A 19442-nucleotide genomic window follows, 5' to 3' on the forward strand; every position below is an offset into this window, starting at 1 on the left:
TGTCTCAAAATTTTAAAAATAAAAATAAAAAGGGCTGGGGATGTGGCTCAGAGGTTAAGTGCCCCTGGGTTCAATCCTGGTACCAAAAAGAAAAAACAAAAACAAAACAAAGAAAGTGCTAACCAGACACAAAAATGCATCTTGAGCTGTCTCCCCCGCATTTCCTCTCCCCCAAATTCCTGGACTTGTTCTTATCTGGCTCTCTCTCTAGTCTCACTCTCTTGCTGGCTCTCTTCACATTTTTCTCTCTACCTGGAATTCCTGTCCCTCCCCTTCAGTCCACAGACACTGCCCTCACCTCACAATTATCAGCTTGTCTCTTTACAATTCAGTTCAAATGTCACCTTCGCGTCCTTAGGTGCAACAGACTCTGCCTCCCTGTAAGGCACCATCATACCTGGTAGAGACACTTCTCAAGGAAGCTATCATCTCAGTAGATTCTTTCTCTTTCCAACTAGATCATAGTTTATTTATTCCCGAATATAACACATATTCATTGAGCGCCTCCTGTGTACATGCTCTGAAGGTATGAAAACAAAATAAAGTCTATTCCTATGCTTACTGATCTTACAGTCTAGCTGGAAGACAGATACTTTAAAAATTAATAGCAAACCAATATAAAGTGATAAATAAATGTGGTAAGAATGAATGATAGGAGCAGCTAGGAGGAGCACCTCACCCCTGGGGAAGAAGGCAGGAAGCAGATGGTGATGAGGGAAGGCCTTCTGCATGGGGAGAGGTGGTTTCAGATGAGTTGATTCTTGCCAGTTAAGGTGGAGTGGGGGTGGATTGGCTGTTTTATCCCTTGGTCCCTAAAGTGCTAGGTATAGTGCCTTATGGCCATAAGTTTGCAGAAGCCTACAAAAATGTTTGAGACTTGAAATTTAAAAAAAAAAAAAAAGACTCCAAAACACAAAGAAAAAGTTTTAGAATTAAATTGAATAAATACCAAATTGCATGTTTATCTCATTCACAGTCCAATTGTGTCAGGTTATGGGAAAGCCAAAGAAAGTTCCAGCAGATGGGAGACATATGGTTTACTGGGGACAGATAACAAGAGATCAATGACTGTTCCAAGAAGAATTCAGTGGCAACAGGCGGACAACTCCTATGTCCCTCACAGTGTTTCGCCAAGCAGTGCCTCATCACAGTGTTCTGTCCAGTGGTGACTGACTAGATAAGTGACATATATTCTTTCCACAGTGCCCTCAGTTCCAGGCCTGTCCCCACCCTGAATGGGGTTTTATATCTTGGGTTACAGAAGCAGTGATATCAGTCTGGGGATATAGCTCAGTTGGTAGAGTGCTTGCCTTGCAAACACAAGGCCCTGGGTTCGAATCCCCAGTACTGCAGAAGCCATGATATCGCCAGCATTAGCTTGCTTAGTTTGCTTATAGTACCAGCCTCACAGGGAGCAACTGTCCTGGGGTATATGCAAGAAAGTAGATTTCTACAAACATTAACTTGCTCTAGTTCCCAGTGTACCTAAAGAAAACCAGTGTCCTCTGAGATAATATGTATCTGGACCTACCAGCCCAGGCTTAATTTCATTGTCCCCTTATCTTGGCTAGATTTGGGGGAACAAATAGGAGGGCATTGAAGGACATGGTGTTTTACTGTCCTCCTGTGCTTTAGGGAATAATACGATGTTTAAGAAAGGTAATGTTACTCAACTTTATTGTTAAATTTAGTATTCATAAAATGTGTAGTTCAAAATTCAGTTTATAGTTCAGATTTTCCTACTTTACACACATTCCTAAGTATTCATAATGATTGCTGAGAAATTATGACAGATTCATTCATTCATTAAATGAGTTATGGAATGCCAAATAATTTCAAAGACAAAATTCAGAGCCTTAAACATTTGGACTGGCAAATATGTAGATAGAAAAAGATGTGAATAGACAGACATTGGTGCTTTCCAATATGCTGGCTTGGTTGTAGGACAGAGTTTTAAGCTTGCACTCAGGGTGTTCCCTCCCAGTAAGGGAGTAATGGGTAGAAGATGTGCAAAACACAGCTGTGAACAGTCTCTAGCCCATAGTCAAGTAAGGAGGGCAGACGATAAACTCAGAAAGAAGAGGAAGTAACTGAAAGTGTAGGACCTTGTGACTAATTTACTCAAAGTTCAACCTGCTTGAACACATAAGTGTGATTATTCTTTAGTTTCTCTGTCTCTGGGTTCCTGTCCCTTCTGGTCTTCCCATCCTCTAGGACCATTTTTTTTTTTTTTTTTTTTTTTTTTTTTGACTGTGGTCATTGATTCCAGCTTCCTCCTAGCACAGTCTTTCAGGTATCCCTTGGCTACCGTCTCTGCAATCTGAGGGCTCATCTGCCCCACACTCAGACCCAGCACCAGCTCCTAGATTCCCAGGCTTGGAGATTTGGGCAATGGGATGGGAGTGGAGAAGAATCAATGCTAACTTTGGGGGAAAAGTTAGTACCAGCAACTGAAAAAGGGCACACAGGGATGGAAGCTGGTTTAGGAAAGGCAATGAGATCAATGAGGCACGTGTTGGATCCAGGCAGATGACCAGCAGGCAGTTGGATGCATAAGGCCAAGACTGTGGAGAAAAGTCTATGTTGGAGGAACAGATGCAGATTACATGACAAAGGGAATATGACTACTCAGGGAGAGAGTGCAGTGTGAGAGGGGTGAGGGTTGCTGGTCTTCAGGGAACTTCTAGTCATAGGGGGAAGATGGAGGCAGGGGAGCTCACAGAAAAGGCCAAGAAAGAGAAAAAAAAAAAAAAAAGCAGATAAGAACGATGTCACAGATGGCAACAGAAAAGTGATCAAAAGTGCCAAGAAAAGCAGAGGTCTCTCTCAACAGACTAGAAGCAAAAATAGGGCATGTACAGTGGTGCACACCTATAATCTCAATGATTCTGGAGACTGAGGTAGGAGGACTCCAAGTTCAAGGCCAGCCTCAGCAATTTAGCAGGACCCTATCTCAAAAATAAAAAGGATTAGAGATGTGACTCCATGGTAAAGCACCCCTGGATTCCTTTCCCAATACCATAAAAAGAAGCAAAAATATCAAGTAGACTTAAACCCCAGGAGGAAAGTGGGGGTTCAGTTAAAGCCTCTTGGTAGAATGATGAAGGTGAAGATAGGGAGGTGTTGCTGAGGAGGTGAAGTCACCAGGTATGGACTATGCTTCCAAGAAAGGTGGAAAGAATGGGTGGAGGAGGAAGAGCGTGGCTACAGAGGGATAAGGAATCAGAACAAGACTCTTCCCTGTTCAGAAAGTGCGAGCGTATTTGCGGTGTGGCGGGAAGGCTGAGGGTGCATCACCCACATTCTTGAAGTGAAGCTCCGTGAAGGGAGACTTTTGTTTTGTTCATCACTGTGTCCCAGATATGGCACTCAGGCCATATTTGTCAAATGTGTGATCACATCTGTTAGAAACTGTAATCAGCTGAAACAATTAGCACCCTCCTAAAAGAAAAAGTGAGTTTTGTAAAAGAGAAGTGGGTTTTGTTTCCATTTCCAAGCACAGTCCTGTGGTGGGTCACCCAGGAGTGGCATGGAGACTCTAGAGACTTCCTCAGGCACAGTCATCTGGAGCTCTCACTCTGTCTGCTGCACTTGCCCCAGCATACCCTCTGTTCCAGGCAGGGGGAAGGCAAGGACAGAGGGCCCTCCTTTAACACATCATTGCCAGAAGCTCCGTCCTGTGACAGCTTACTAATCAGAATGGTGTCCCATGCCCACCTGTACACAAGGGAGCCTGGGAGATAGTGTTTCTAGCCAGGCATTATCAGCTTTAGCAGAATTGAGTAGACAGGCCTAGTCACTCAGTGCTGGCCAATATTTATGGAATGAACAAATGAGTACTTTATTCTTGTGGTCTTTCTTATGTTTCATGTCAGTGTTAGTCAGTTTTTCATTGCTGTGACCAAAATACCCAACATGAACAACTTGGAGAAGAAAAGAATTTATTTTGGGTCAGTTAAAGAGGTTTTACTCCAAGGCTGGCAAGCTCAATTGCTTTGGGCCTGAGGTGAGGCAGAACATCATGGTGGAAGGGTATGCTCAGTTGATGGCAGTTGGGAAGCAGGAGAGGTAGAGAGTGGTTCAGCCACAAGATAAATCTTTGTAGGTCACACCCTCAGTGACCTACTTCCTCCAACGAGGTCTCACTTCCTACAGTTTCTTCCACCTCCCAATAGTCCATCAGTCATGATGGATTAATCCACTGATAAAATTAAAGCCTTCATGACCCAATCATTTTCTTAAAAACACACCTCTGTACATTGCTGCTTTGGGGACCAATCCTTCAAGTATATGAATCTTTGGGGAACATTCCAGATTTATTTTGGATCACAGTTTCAGAGGTTTCAGTCCAGAGATGGCTGGCTCAATTGCTTTGGGCCTGAGGTGAGGCAGAACATCATGTCTTTGATTTTTCAGGACTCAGATAACTCTTAGATTCCCCTCTTGAAATGCAGTGAAAGTGCTTGCCATGGTCTGAATGTGCTCCCTGCATTCATGTTGAAATTCTTATCCCCACGGTGATAGAATTAGGAAGTTGGGCCTTTGGGAGGCAATTAGGTCAGGACTGGGATTAGTACCCTTCTAAAACAGACCCCAGAAAGCCAGTTTGCCTCTTCTACTGCAAGAAGACATAGAAAGAACCAGAAAACAGGCTCTTTCTCACCAGACACCAAACCTGCCAAAGCCTTACTCCTGTATTTTCCAGCCTCCAGAATTGTGAGAAATAAATTTCCATAGGCTACCCCATTTGTGGGACGTTGTTACTGCAGCTGGAATGTATGAAGATAGTGCTGATCTCATATTCCTGGAGTGAACCATTAGTCTTTAGAGGAAGAAAGAACACCATCATGGTATTCTACATACCCTACCATGGAAGCTGATATGGTTTACTACAAACTGTGGTCAAAACGTGCATGTCTATGGAACTGTCAACCAAGGGAAAGACATAATAAAGTTAAGAGCTTGATACTTCTAGAAAGATCTGCACCACATTTTTAATAGTGATTATCCTTGGGTGAAAGGGGGGAGCAGATCACAGGGAAAGCTTTACCCTGTACTTCATGTAAGTAAGTAGCTATTACTTTTGTTATCTTAAAGGCGAAAACAAGGCCTAAGTGTTCTATATCAGGTTCAAAACTAACTGGGCAACAATTTTTCACTTGAATTATTAAAATTAAATAATTATGAATTTCCAGGAAGTCATTGCTACTTCCTCTTCACTGTATCTCTTTCTAATAGAACATCAACAAAAGGCAATTTGACTTAAAGATGAAATGCTTAAATTTATTTACTCTTTTTTTTAAAGGCAATTTAAAAGCAAATGTGTTGCCAAACATTTCTTTAATTTGACGTTGATGAGTATGTCATAGTCTCTAAGGCAATCTTCATTCCACCTCCTAGCACGTGGGATTTATGATTCACAAAATTCTCCTGAGCTACTACAGAAAAATGCAATGGATAAGAAGCTTAAGCAATACAAAAATAAAAATGTAAAATCCTGGACTGGGGTTGTAGCTCAATAGGCTTGCCTAGCATGTGTGAGGCACTGGGTTCGATTCTTAGCACCACATATAAGTAAATAAAATAAAGATTCGTTGACAACTGAAAAAACAAAAATAAAAATAATTTTTTAAAAATGTAAAATCCTTGTCCTTAACAAGTATACCATTTCACAGAGTACCAGGTATGCAAATGGTTATAATCAATCTGCTTATTGCTGTAATAAGAGCATTACTTATTCACCAAATGTTATTTGAGTGACTTTTGTGAACCGAGCACACAGACATAGGGGGCTTAGAGTCTTGCAAGATTGACAGATGAGAGGTGAGCAAAAAAATAATCACCACTGGTGAACAAGCTAAGGAGGGAAATAAACAAGGCAACTTCAGGGAACATACAGGGCAAGAGGCAAAGAGGCATAGAAAAAGGGGCATCGAAAGCTACTGGAGGACAACCGTCTTTGCAATAGTTAGCTGTGTTAGGAACGAGACTTGAAAGAGTAGGAGTCTGCCAGGCAAAGGAGGAAGGGAATGGAGTACAGAATCCAGGACATGCAAGAGACAGAAGTCCAGCATGGTGAAGGAGAAGCAGGTAAGAGGGCTGGAGAGCTAGGCGTGGTGGCACATGTCTGTAATCCTAGCAACTCAGAAGACTGAGGCAGGAGGATTGTGAGTTCAAAGCCTGCCTCAACAACTTAGCAAGACCCTAAGCAACTCAGCGAGACCCTGTCTCTAAATAAAATATTTTAAAAAGGGCTGGGGATGTTGCTCAGTGGTTAGGCACCCCTGGGTTCAACTCCTGGTACCAAAAAACAAAAAACAAAAAAACAAACTAACAAAAAAGAGGTCTGGAGAGACCATGTGTGTCCAGTTCTGCTATCGACCTCCTTTCCTGAGGGGAACCATGGAAGATTTCTGAACAGGGCAAGTGGCACAATTAGATAGGACTCTTAGGTAACTCAGACCACAATGTGGAAGATACATGGGAAGGGAGGAGACTAGAGGCAAGAGAACCAGCAAGAAGTTTATTCTGACAGAATATTCTAGTAGAGAAATGAACAAAGGTGGTCTTAGTGGAGAAGAAAAAAGATAATATAGGGAAAGTATTTACTTAGTATTCGTTTATTCAATAATTTGTTTTTGCCTGAGAAAAATTTTTTTCTTATTATCTGAACACTTTATTCTAGAAATAAGAATAAGACTAGAGTGAATGAGGTAATGAAGCCAAGTACCCATCACCCAGCATCAAACATTATCAACATTTGGCTTAGTTCTTATTTTAATTGTTCTCTCCCTTTATTTCTCCTAAAGTTTTTTTGCAGCAAATCACAGACAACATACCATTTCACCAGAACATGCTTTGTAATTATCTCTACCAGAGAAAATCTTAGTTGTGTTAATAAAACCACAATGCTATGATCACACCCAACAAAATTAACAGTAATTCCTCAGTGTTGTCCAATGCGTGGTCCACACATACGTACCCCATTGTTACACCTGGTTTGTCCAGATCAAGAATCAAAAATCACACATGGCACTGTGTTGATAGGTTTCTTCAGTTTTTTTTCATCTCTAATAATCTAGGAGGATGGTCAGGAGGGAGGATCCCCAGGACTCAGTAATAACTTTCTATCACCACACATTTTTACCTGTTTGCTTTATCCCTTCCTACCCACTTTACTCAGTCTTTATAGGAAAAACAGGAACTAAAATGTTCTTCCCAGATACACTGAAGGCATCTTCAAGGAATTTAAAAAGAAGCCCTGGCAAGACCAATGCACAGGCCTCATGCTCAGGGTAAAGCGGGAAGATATCTGCTTCTCAGTGGTGTGGCAGCCTTGCAGCTGCCTCCTCTGGAAAATTCTTCTTGTCTGGCCGTTTTGTATCTTTCATGCACAAAAGAGTCTTTCGTTTTACAGTTAGAAAATAAGTCTGAAATGTGAATGTCTGCTCAGTGTACCTAAAATTTTTTTCATGGTTTCAGGATCAGAGAGAATACGACGGCCCCTCCATCTATAGCAGGGAGGAAAAGAGACAAAGATGCCAGGTTAAAAATGGGGTTCTGGTGGTCAATACCGCACTCCACCTGCTTCTTAGCTTTGCAGCAAGCTAGAGTGGCACAGTTATCATTCAACAGAACCACACTGGCAGATAAAAAGCCAAGACTTTTGGCTTGTGGTCTACAACCACTTGAATGAGAATTATAAATCAAGGTTGTGCTATTCAAGGTGCACTCTTGAATTTGATAATCACTATCTTAAATCTCAGAACTCAGTTCTGAAAGACTTTCCCCTGCCCCCGTACTGCACCCAGGGGCACTGTACCACTAAGCTACATCCCCAACCCTTTTTATTTTTTAAATTTTGAGACAGGATCTCACTAAGTTGCCCAGGGTGAACTTGAACTTGGCAATCCTTCTGCATCAGCCTCCCAAGTAGCTGGGATTACAGGTGTGCGTCACTGCCACCAGCTTCCTAAAATACACTCATAAGGTATCAGTGGTTCAGTCAGTTCTGTAACTGAAGAATAATGTCCATCAGAACTTGAACTAGGTTTTCAGAAAATGGTGTTCACATCAGACTCTGGGACTCAGAGGCAGCAAACATGAGGGCTTTCACCTTCCCTGTCAAAATGGAAAATGCACAAATGGGTCTGAGTTGTCTGGTGGGCTCGGGTTACCCAAACTGTTCTCACCTGGAGAACTGGCAAAGGACTTCTCTCTGATTCCTGCCAACCATAGCTTTCAAAGAAAATTGATGTATCTGGTGGAATCTTCCATGATGGAGTAGTGTTGAACCAAGGACACCAACGAGAAAGCAATACAAGGGGGAGGGAAGGTATGACTGATGACGGCCCCTGGCTGTGTCTATAAAGCCCCAAGGTGGATGTGTGGGGGTCCCTACAGCAGCCTTCCTCATACCCCAGCAGCTGTTTTCTGCTTTCCTTATCCCAGAAGTGTCACTTGGTGTCACTAAACCAGAATTTATTTCATTAGTGTATTTAATGTCACCATGAAACTGTGATTGACTATCTCAGCAGGGAAAGTTGGAACTAGTGTCTTTGGTTTTTCACAATTAAAGAATTTTGTTTCCAAAAGTGTTTTAGTCAACTTTTTCACTTCTGTCACTAAAAGACCCAACCAGAACAACTGTAGAGGAGCAAAAGTTTATTTGAGGGCTCACAGTTTCAGAGGTTTCAGCGCATAGACAGCAGGCTCCATTCCTCGGGACTTGAGGTGAGGCAGAACATCATGGTGGAAGAGTGTGGCAGAGGGAAGCAGCTCACATGATGATCAGATAGCAGAGAGAAAGATTTCCACTTGCCAGATACAAATATATACCCAAAGCCATGCTCCAATTCCTAACTTCTCCAGCCACACCTTACCACTTCACTTACCACTCAGTTAATCCAATTAAAAGTGATGAATTCACTGATTGGGTTAAGGATCTCATAACCTAATCATTTCTGCTCTGAGTCTTCTTGCATTGTCTCACACATGAGCTTTTGTGGGGCACCTTACATCCAAACCATAACAGAAAACAATCTAGCAGAAAATTCCTGCAATCAGAAAGAAGGGAGGGAATCATTTGCAAGCACAGAGAAGCTCAGAGAGTGCCCATGTATGTGTGTGTGTGTGTATATATACACATATATATTTAAAATTTTTATGTCCTGTGAATTACAGCTTCCCACACTCCTAGATAGCAGTTCTGAAGGCATCAACCTGAAGTCCTGGGGAAAAATAGTATCTGATATATCTCCAAGAATTCAAGAAGTAAGTAGCCTGATGCTGGTAATTATAATTTGTTTTAACAAAATTTTAAGACACTTAGTTTGCCAAATAATTGCACTTCACTCCTATTCAAAGAGAAATACATTTGTTCTTTGAAATCTAGCAATTTCAAAGAATCTGTTCATATCTTAAATTGTCTATTCCTAAGTAGTAGATAAAAAGAAAAGAACCATCCTTATGATTTCCCACCTGGAAAGAAATACCACTAGAAATAAGTAATTTGCCTGGTCTAGCACAAATCCTCAGGGAACTTACCACTGAATCTGAGTTTTTTCAGTACTGAGGTGACCCATTTTTCTTTTGTGATCTTAAGACCTACATGAATATATATAGAAAAATAATAGCACATCCTTATATGGTGCTTATCAGCTTTACTCCTAAGTGCTTTACCTCTATCAACTTATTTCATTCCCCAAATAAGTGACTTTTGGTGCTCTTTATAAAATACGTGCACATTTTAATTAACACCTGATTGCACAAGTCTCTCATCTAGATACTGATTCTTCCACTCAGTAGTTGGTTGATGCTGGAGATACAGTGATGAATAGACACAGCTGTTGCCTTATGGAACATACATCAACGGGGAAGATAGATATGAAATAAGCAATTCTCAGATGTGGTGATTATTATGAAAAGAAGGCAAGATGTGGAACAGTTTTCTTTCTTCAGTATTCCCAGCTGACATAAGCCCAGATAACTTGAGACATTGCAAGGTTAGAATCTGTTTTTACAAAACTCAGCTCAACCTGGGCAGAGGAAGAGCCCTGCTGTGCAGGGTAAGTTGGAGACGGGCCCATCGAACTGATGGCCACCTAATGTGGTGGGAGTCTCTAACATTCTTCACTTCATAGCATTTAAAAAATTCATATCAGTATAACAGAGTCGAAGTCAATAGAGAATGTAAAAAATTCCCCAAAGCATATCAACACTCTTAATTCTGTGTGGGAATTTCAGGAGATTCTTTGCCTGTCTAGATAGCAAGCAGGTGGCCTGGTTTATATTAATTGATATTAGACTGTTTGACCTTTGAACACCCCCTTCATCTCTGAGTGCTTTGGTTAAATGAGCAACATAATAATGATAATAACCCCTTCCAAGACTGTCATGAGACTCACTGTTGTCGAAGCAATTTGAGATTCTAACTTTATTATTGAAGCATAGAATGTGATTATAGGCATGACTCATGTGTGGATTCCACATGGCACTCATCGGTTTCAGAGGGCGAGTGTTGGCATATGGACAAAGAGAGGGACGACAGGTAAACACCACTTATTGCAGTAGGGGAATGTTTTCCGTTTCACCTGATTGAGTCCTAATGGTTTTTTTAAATTCCCAAGTGCCTTTCAAAGTAACTAATAAGGTGTGTTTGGGGAATAAAAGTGACATTGTTTTTATTTTGTATTTACCCCTAAAATAAAGTCAGATGACCTTATGGGAACCAAGACATTGTCGACTCTGGCAGTTCTCAGTATCACAGGTCTACCTCCAAAGGACAAGGCCAGCAAGTGCCATGACACCTAAGTGGAGAAAAGGCACCAAGCTCTGCTTAGTTGTTGTAGAATTTGATAAGTGCTCTCCCAAGAATGGAGGCTTAATCCAGTCTATATTTCCTTAAATCTTAAAACACACACACACGAACCACAAATAACAATTTTCAGGTGAATGGAAGAGTTCACATTTGATAAAATTAAGCTGATAAAAAATAATTTTCCAAATATAGGGAAACAAATTCTAAACTGTTTGCCCAAAGAAATCCACCCTGATCTTATCTTTCTAGAACAGAGGCATTCCCCCATCATTTTATTTCTCAATTTCCCCCCAGCATCCCCATCTTATTGAGAGGAAGGAACCCAGGAACTAGTTTACAGTGAAATAATCTCTGCAATTCCCCAAGGATGTACACCCTGGGCACTCAAATAAGAGAGAGAGGCAATATTCAAATGATCTGGGGTCTGGGTTTGTGGCTCAGTGGTAGAGTGCTTGCCTAGCATGTATGAGGTACCGAGTTCGGTTCTCAGCACTGAATATAAATAAATGAATAAAATAAAGGTCCATCAACATTTGAAAAAATATTTTTAAAAAAATGATCTGGTGCTCACTCTGTAAGGTTTGTCCTTTCTTCCCAGTCCCTAAGTAGAGGGCAGTAGGTTTTGTTTTCCATTTTTATAGCTGGATTAAGGATTGCTGAGAATATGAATGTTTTCTTTTAAATGTGGAAGTCAAATATGTATGTCTTGATTCTGGCTGCTTTAATATAACTCAAAGCCTTTCCCTTGCCCTAGTTTATCCATCAGCCAAGTGTTCAAGACTTGCTGTGGGTGACCAGACCTCTCCTGCAGAATGGCGGTCCACAGACCTTCACACAGCTGATGAGCATCCTGTCTGACCTTCTGTGCGGCTACCCAGAGGGAGGGGGCTCTCGGGTGTTCTCCTTCAACTGGTATGAAGACAATAATTACAAGGCCTTCCTAGGGATCGATTCCACCAGGAAAGATCCCATTTATTCTTATGACAAAAGAACAAGTAAGTTTTCTGAGTTCTGTGCACAAATCAGCCTCTGATGTTGGTTAAGAAGATGGTTTAACACTTCCAGATGAAACTAATCCTGGGATTGACTCCCTTGGTGTTGTTGGGTAGCATTGAGCAAACAAACTTCTCCCAGAAAAAGTCTACTTCCCCTTGTAGGAAGAGAGTGGTACTCATATAAAAGAAAAAAAAAATTCTGGATACAATCCATGGAAAGCACTAAGGCCCACTTGGAAAGGGAACAAAGGGGACATTTCCCACTGATGTAATTGAACTTGGGTTAAGTTCTAGAGGAAGAGAAGAATGATAAATGAGGAGTCAACCCAGACTTGCAAGCAAAGCTCAGCTCAGAGGGGCCCCTGGCAAGTCAACTTAGCTGGGGGACATTTTTTTTTTTTTACAAACATAAAGCAATGAAAATCTGTGTGTAGTAGTACTGAAATACATTCCAAATGTCAAGTCACTGGCAAGTCATCTTCCCCAATTATTATTATTATTATTATTATTATTATTATTATTATTAGGCTCTCATAGGGTATAGCATGGTGGAATGGGGAAGAAACACAACTGGGTTACCTCCCTGGTTAAAAACTGAAAAGACAAGAGCCCTAAGATAGCTACACACAACAAAGAAGTGAAGCCGCTAATTGAAGGGAAATTATTGAGGCTCAAGCTGAGATTCCAAGGGGGCCTTGTTTGGCCTTTCACTCCCTTTCATCTAAGGATGGCCTCTGTTCCTTGCAGTAATCACAAGCAGGCTTCTCAGCCTCCTTCTTCTAAGGCAGAATAAACCACAGGGCAAGCCCCATCTTTTGTTTCACTGATGAGGCCATTATCTAGAGGCAGTGTGGCATTTTGTTAGGAACTAATGATGAGCTGCTTCTTGGTGGGGTACAGCCCACTAATTTCGGTTATTCGTCAAATCCTCCAGGGTGAAGTTGAATGAGACATGTGATTTGGATACACTAATGACCATGTTTAGTTATGAGAAAAAGGGACTTCCTAAAAAAAAAAAAAAAAAAAAAATGTTCCTTCTTTTCTGGCAGCCTCCTTTTGTAACGCATTGATCCAGAGCCTGGAGTCAAACCCTTTAACCAAAATAGCCTGGAGGGCAGCAAAGCCCTTGCTGATGGGAAAAATCCTCTTTACTCCTGATTCCCCTGCAGCGCAAAGGATACTAAAGAACGTAAGATCCCAGAGCTGGTCCTGTCTCTTATACATTGGACCTCCTGTGTAAGAGTGTATGTGTGTGTGTGTGTGTGTGTGCGCGCGCGCGCGCGCACGTGCGCGCATGTGTGAACGGGGGAGGGGGACATATCTGCGCACTCTCCTCCCAGTGAGACCTGCATTTGTTTTTAGCTAATGGACTCCTGGTTTTCCTCCCCCAACTACAGCCATCACAGGAATGCCTTGCTCCCGCCCCTGCCTGGTCCTCCCTCAATGCAGCCTACAATAAGGTTTTCCTCCCCACTGCTTGAATTACATCCCTAATGGAAGGATTCACAATTCTCTGAATTCTGGCTTCCTGGAAACATCAAAGATAGGGAGAAAGAGTATTTGCTCACTAGGAGTTCAAATATAGTTTTAATAAGGTTCTGAGACAATAACATCATCAATATTACATGTACCTCTGAGACTAACAAATTAGATTCTGTCAGTCTGGGAGGCTGGGACACTGTTGTGTTCTGGGAAATATCAATAGATTGGGAAAACAAAAATATTACCATGGAAAATCTTACCCAAACATTAAGGGTTTATGACAGGGCAAGAAAGATCCAACCAAAGGTCCTTTCTCAGTTTTTTTCTCTCCACTTTTGTCTCTTTCCCTATCTGATTTTAGGCCAACTCAACTTTTGAAGAACTGGAGCGTCTCAGGAAGCTGGTCAAAGCCTGGGAGGAAATAGGACCCCAGATATGGTACTTCTTTGACAGCAGCACACAGATGACCATGATCAGAGTAAGGATGGCTGATACTAGAGGATTGGGAAGGGGGAGGAGGGACAGAGCCAGAGATGTTACATCTGTTTCCTTCTCAAAAGAAAGAGTTAATCACTAGTGGAGTCAGATCAAACATACAATAAGCAGGGCCCAAAGCGTTAGTCCAGAAGCTATTGCCAAAAGGATACATTGACTTTCGATAGGGAGTGTGTTTCTTGAGTTCTGGCGGAAATTGAAAGTTACTACAAGCCCAATGGGTTCCTGAGTTTCTTGCTTTTATGAATTCACTTGAAGGCCTCAGGTTCGAAGAGGCATCTGTCTAAGGGACCAGCTCTGTTATTGCAAAAAATGGTTGAGTGTGTTTGTCTAATCCCATTTGCAGCTTTGCAAAGCCAAGAGACAAGAGTTCTTTAGCTGGGCATGGTGGCACACCTGTAGTCCCAGCTACTGAAAAGCTAAGGCAGAAGGATCACTTAAGTCTAGGAGTTCAAGGCAACATAGTTAGACCCTGTTTCAAAAACAAACAATAGCAACCAAAACGAAAAAGAAAGAAAAGAAAATGGAGTTCTAGCAGAAAAAATGAAATGAGAACCAATTAATAAATAAATAAATAAAACCATAAAAAATTAAAAAGGAGAACCAGGTGCAGTAGGGTACACACCTCTTATTCCAGCAACCCTGGAGGCTTAGGCAGGAGGATCACAAGTTTGAGGCCAGCCTCAGTGACTTAGAGGGACTCTGGTTCATAAACAAAAAAGGGTTGGGGATGTAGCTCAGTGGTACAGCAAACCTGGGTTCAATCACTAGCAAGATAAATAAATAATTTTAAAAATTAAAATTAAAAAGGTAATCTTCCTCTATATCATTTTACATTCCCACCTCCTACCCCTCCTGCATCCCACATGCATGCATCATCTCTCTATTATAGGGACCTGTGTGTTTGGGGAAAATGGAATAGAAATAGGTGTACCTTGTAATTAAGAAAACCCACTAGCTTTTCAAGGAACTTTACAGACCCTATCCCAAATCATTAAAATTTAGAAATGATCTAAGAACAAAACCAAAGATCCTACAAAATTTCTGATTTCTATGACTGTATTTCTTCTTCCCAAGGACACCCTGGAGCACCCAACCGTAAAGAACTTTCTGAATAGACATGTTGGTGAAGAAGGTATTACTGCTGAGGTCTTGCTGAACTTCCTCTATAATGGTCCTCCAGAAAATCGGGCTGCTGGCATGATCAACTTTGACTGGAGGGATATATTTAATATCACTGACCGTTCCCTACACCTGGTTAATCAATACCTAGAGGTAAGGTGAACCAGGCCACCTGAGGGCCTCACTGGGTCCCTTGAAGACAGCCCCATGGGTGGGACCAGAGATCCCTTAGCCAGTCAAGTGGTCTTGGGTTTAACCTTTAATTTTCCTTAATGAAGAAACAAGAATTCCCACAGCCAACAGAGGCTAACCTCTAACACCTTAACCACACTTAAAAAGGTTTCCTGTTCACATCTCCTCCTCCCTAAGTGCTCCATGACTCCCTGACTGGCTCTTTCTCCCTTATGGCCTGTATCTGTCCTGTCCTCTCCTGTCTACCATTGCTTCACTGACCATCTATTGGCCAGGGTCCACTGAACCTGAAGTCCCGAGGCCAGTGGCTTACTGGAAGCTTCTTCCCCTACATTCTACAAGCATAGCAGACTCAACAAGTTCAAGAAACAAACTCATCTCCCTCCCTCTCAAAACTATCCTGCATTTCCTGTCCTGATTAGTGTCATCAAGCATTTGCTCAAATTTTCAAGCTAGGGACTTTAGAATCATCCTTAATTTTCTTTCTTCTTCCTCTCCACCTGAGAGAGCTGATTTTTCTTGAGTATTACTTGGCGCCAAACACTGTGTTCCGTGCTTTTGCCTATACTAGCTTCTGGCAATCCTCAAGACTCCATGAAAGTGCCTACCGTTATCACTACCGTTATTACAGATGCAGAAGTTGAAGCCTAAGGATGTCAAATAAGATCCCAAAGCTGTTAGGAGTGTGGAGCAGAATCCAAATCTGATTGTGCCTGACTTCAGGGTTGGCCGAGCTTTGTCTCCTCCACCTCCTAGATATCTCTCAATTCTGTCTCTTGTTTTCTGGGACCTCTGAGGATTAGAAGCCTTGTCATCTCTGCACTAGCCTGTGCCTGCCCTGGACTCCAGAGTCCAGTCTCTGCTGGCTCAGACATTTCTTCACACTGACACCAGAGTTACATTCCAAACACACATCTGCCTGCATCACTCCCTCATTTAAAATCTTAATGATGCAATCTCCAAAGCACTTGGCCAGCCCCTCTCCATTGGAGGTGGCTCAGCTTCTGGCAGCCCTCAGTGGTCATCCTTACACCAAAAATTCCACAGAAAGAGGGAATGACTTTCCCACAGCACAAACAGAACCCAAAGAACTCCCCTCCTGGCCAGGTTCCCGTATCTATCCCTGTGTCCCTCAGAGGTATATACTCTGACTGGAAGGTCTGGATCATATGCCCAACATGGGGAGCATTACTATGAGCAGGATTACCATGAACTGGGGAAAGGTGTTTCCCCAAAAGAAGAAACATGAGGTAGAAAAACTGCTGCAAATAATAAAACCTTAAGTGACTTCTTTCCCTTTCTCCATCTACTTATTCATTCTTTGAGACTCGGTCCTCAAATGTCCCTTCTGCTTTGACATAGGCTTAGTTGGTTACTCCTCTTCACACCTTTCAGACCCCTGTTCAAGTTCAGTTAGAGTTAGTTGTCAGTGGGTCTGTCTCTGGATGAACAGTGAGACTGGAGTTATTGACCATCGGGAAGAATATCTTCGTCATTTTCAAATCCTCAGCCCCATATTTCCAGGGAATATCTCCATCTAAGGGCTGATCTTGCCACCAATGAGCTGTGGGACCTGGTGTCATTGAAAACATTAGAAGGTAGATGTTCTAAGTCATAGGGAAGGAAATGAACCGAGAATCTCAGGAACCAACCCTCCTATCTCAGATGTGGGTCCTGAGGATGACTATCTAGTGAAGATGGCTGTGCTTTCCTGGGTGCTCTTGAGGACTCCCTGCTGCCCTGCAGCCACTAGGATTTCCCCTTGGATATGACCCTCCCTCTCCAGAACCCTGGAAGTGACAGCACACACTCCTTAGGTGACTTCTCAGAAGGTGTCAAGAGTGACGGTAGCAGCATCAGAGTTCCGATAATTATAAAGCCATTCTCAAGTTGTCTGAAAACAAGAATGACCTTGCGTGCTTTCCATAAAACACACTCCTGGGCACCAGTCTAGACTGACTGACTCAGAATGCCCTGGGAAGAGGCCTGCTAATCTGTATATTTACACAGCTATTAGATCTGTGGGGTCTTGGCGTTCCTGGGTGTAATTACTCAATTGACATCACCTTCCCCTCAAGGTTCCTCTTAAGGTTCCTGTTAAGCCCATATCCCTGGCCAGGCCCACCACCATCCACCAACTGCTATGATCCAGGCAGGGTTGAGCGGAGGCTCCACTCCTTTATTCTCAAGGCATGGAGTAGAGTGGTTCTCACAATGTTTTCATGAGATCCTATAATGAATACTTATCCTTTTTTGACTTGACTATTTGTATCTTAATATAAAGGTCTTATTTTCTTGAAGGACTGCTTTATTTTTAAAAGCAGGTAGCTTGTGCTTAATGTAGCACCAGGCATCCGACAGACACTTAATAAATATTAATTACTTAAATAGTTAAGAATTCAGTCTCCAGACTCTGAGATGGCCTGGGCTCAAATCTCTACTATTTTTGCCTCAGGTTCCGTCTTTATAAAATGGGGATATTAATAGTATTTACCTAGCAGGTTTGTTTCGAGAATTAAAAGAGCTAATTGAGGCAAAGCCTGTCATATAATACATACTTAATAAATATTAACTTTTAAACAAAGTACAATCGGACAGACCTCATCTAAATCAGCCCCTTCCACCAATGGGGTTCCTCTAGAGAGCACAAAACTACTAATCACATCCTGCCAGCAGGATGTCCCCAGGGCCTCTGAGTATCAGCCACGTGATCATAGGTCAGTGGCCTCCCCCAGGGATTCCTAAGAGGGATTTTGATGGTGACAGAAGCCCAGCAGGTATGATAATGTGGTTTCAGATCCTTCTGGCCTCAGAGGTGAGGAAATAGGAAAGTGAGGCAGTAAAGAACTAAAAAGATAAGGCATTTGGGTGGAGAAGGAAAAACCCACTGCAATTTGCCCTGGGTCTCTCTGCTTTTGTTCTGTGTTCTGGCAAGTCTGGAGGAACCTTGACAATCCCCACACCCCAACCCTGAGGATCCCTCAGAAGCAGACAGCTATGAAAACCCTTCACTGGTGGCTCTGAAGGTCTCTCCAGGACAGGGAAGCAAGTGTGTCACTGCATAGGTGGATTAAGGCCGGCCTGGGGCTCTCTTTTTCAGTAACAGCTTGTACTAAAGAAAACTGAACACTTCTTCCTGGGCCAGCCTCCGTGCCTGCATCCCTGACTATTCCAAAAAAGAGAAAATAATCCTTTAAGGAAAATTATGCAAATGTACTCTTGAAAATGATGTAATTCCAACCAACGTGGCACTTGATTGTGATACTGAACAGTAATAGAAAACTTTGAGAACAAGCACAAATCTTTAAGCCTTTTGTCATTATAGAAAGTGACAGTGATTTAATAGATACTTTTCAGTGGCTGGAAGGGTTAAAATCCCTTCCTTCGTTCTTAAGGTGAGGCCCTAGTTACTGAACATCCCATGGAGTCCAGTAACTGGAGGGAGTCTGGTTCCCCTGAATCTGCCTGCGTATTTGGAGACTTTGTGGGACCCTCTTACCTGTCCTGTGAGGACAAATACCCAGGATCTCTGCTTCTCATTGGCTGTATCACTCAAAGAAAGTCACTTTCTTCCTCTGATGTTCAACTTTTTTCTCTGCAAAAATCCCAGTAATAACACAAGGAAACTTGTAAGTTGGTTGTTGAGGACAAAATGAGAGTAGGGCACCAGGTGCTTACATGTCCATGCCATTTATTAGCCAAGCATGTGAGGAAATGCCCCACTTGGGTTCCTCATCTGTCTGACGGGGTGGCAGTGCCCTCCTTCATGGTGGCTCTGGGGAGGACATGAGAATGCGCAGGATAATCGTGGGACATTCACTCATGGCAGCCCTTGCTATGAACCACATGGATGTCTACCCCTGAACCATGGACCAAGTGGGGAATGTGCTTTTTTTTTTTTCTCAGATTCAAAACTTTACATAAGCATTAACCAGGGACTGTAGAGCTACTCTCCATATTAGCCTTAGTGAGTTGGTCTGGAGTCAGGGCTGTCCAACCATTCCTGTAGGGGAAGGAGGATGGCTGCGGGCCCCATTCTGGGTTTCTGAGTCTGGAATTCTTCCCATCCTCAGACCACCTCCCCGTTAGGGGCCTGTGCAACTTCATGTGTCCCATGTTCGTCTTTTTGTGGTCCCCGCTCTTTGCAGAGAAAAATAATGAAAAAAAGAAGGGAAGGAAGGAAGGGAATCTGTAGGTAAATGTTTTAAATTCATATGTATATGCATCTACATTCATAATTTATGTGACTTTCACATATATTTTGCTTCTGGAGAAAAGTGCAATTAGAAAAAATGATAAATTATTCCTCTGGTTACCCTTTAGTTAAGACAAACATA

The 19442-nt window shown here is 42.3% G+C and overlaps 1 protein-coding gene across 1 annotated transcript in view; it reads left to right on the forward strand.

The window, feature by feature from the left end:
* The window catches only part of Abca4 (ATP binding cassette subfamily A member 4), a 127254-nt gene that overhangs the window by 31212 nt on the left and 76600 nt on the right, over positions 1-19442 (forward strand). The window contains 5 exon segments of the mRNA XM_047556864.1: positions 9184-9273; positions 11574-11814; positions 12864-13003; positions 13658-13774; positions 14869-15066. Coding sequence (XP_047412820.1) covers positions 9184-9273; positions 11574-11814; positions 12864-13003; positions 13658-13774; positions 14869-15066 — 786 coding nt within the window.

Source organism: Sciurus carolinensis, chromosome 1 (genome assembly GCF_902686445.1).
Source record: "Sciurus carolinensis chromosome 1, mSciCar1.2, whole genome shotgun sequence".
NCBI classification, from domain to species: domain Eukaryota; kingdom Metazoa; phylum Chordata; class Mammalia; order Rodentia; family Sciuridae; genus Sciurus; species Sciurus carolinensis.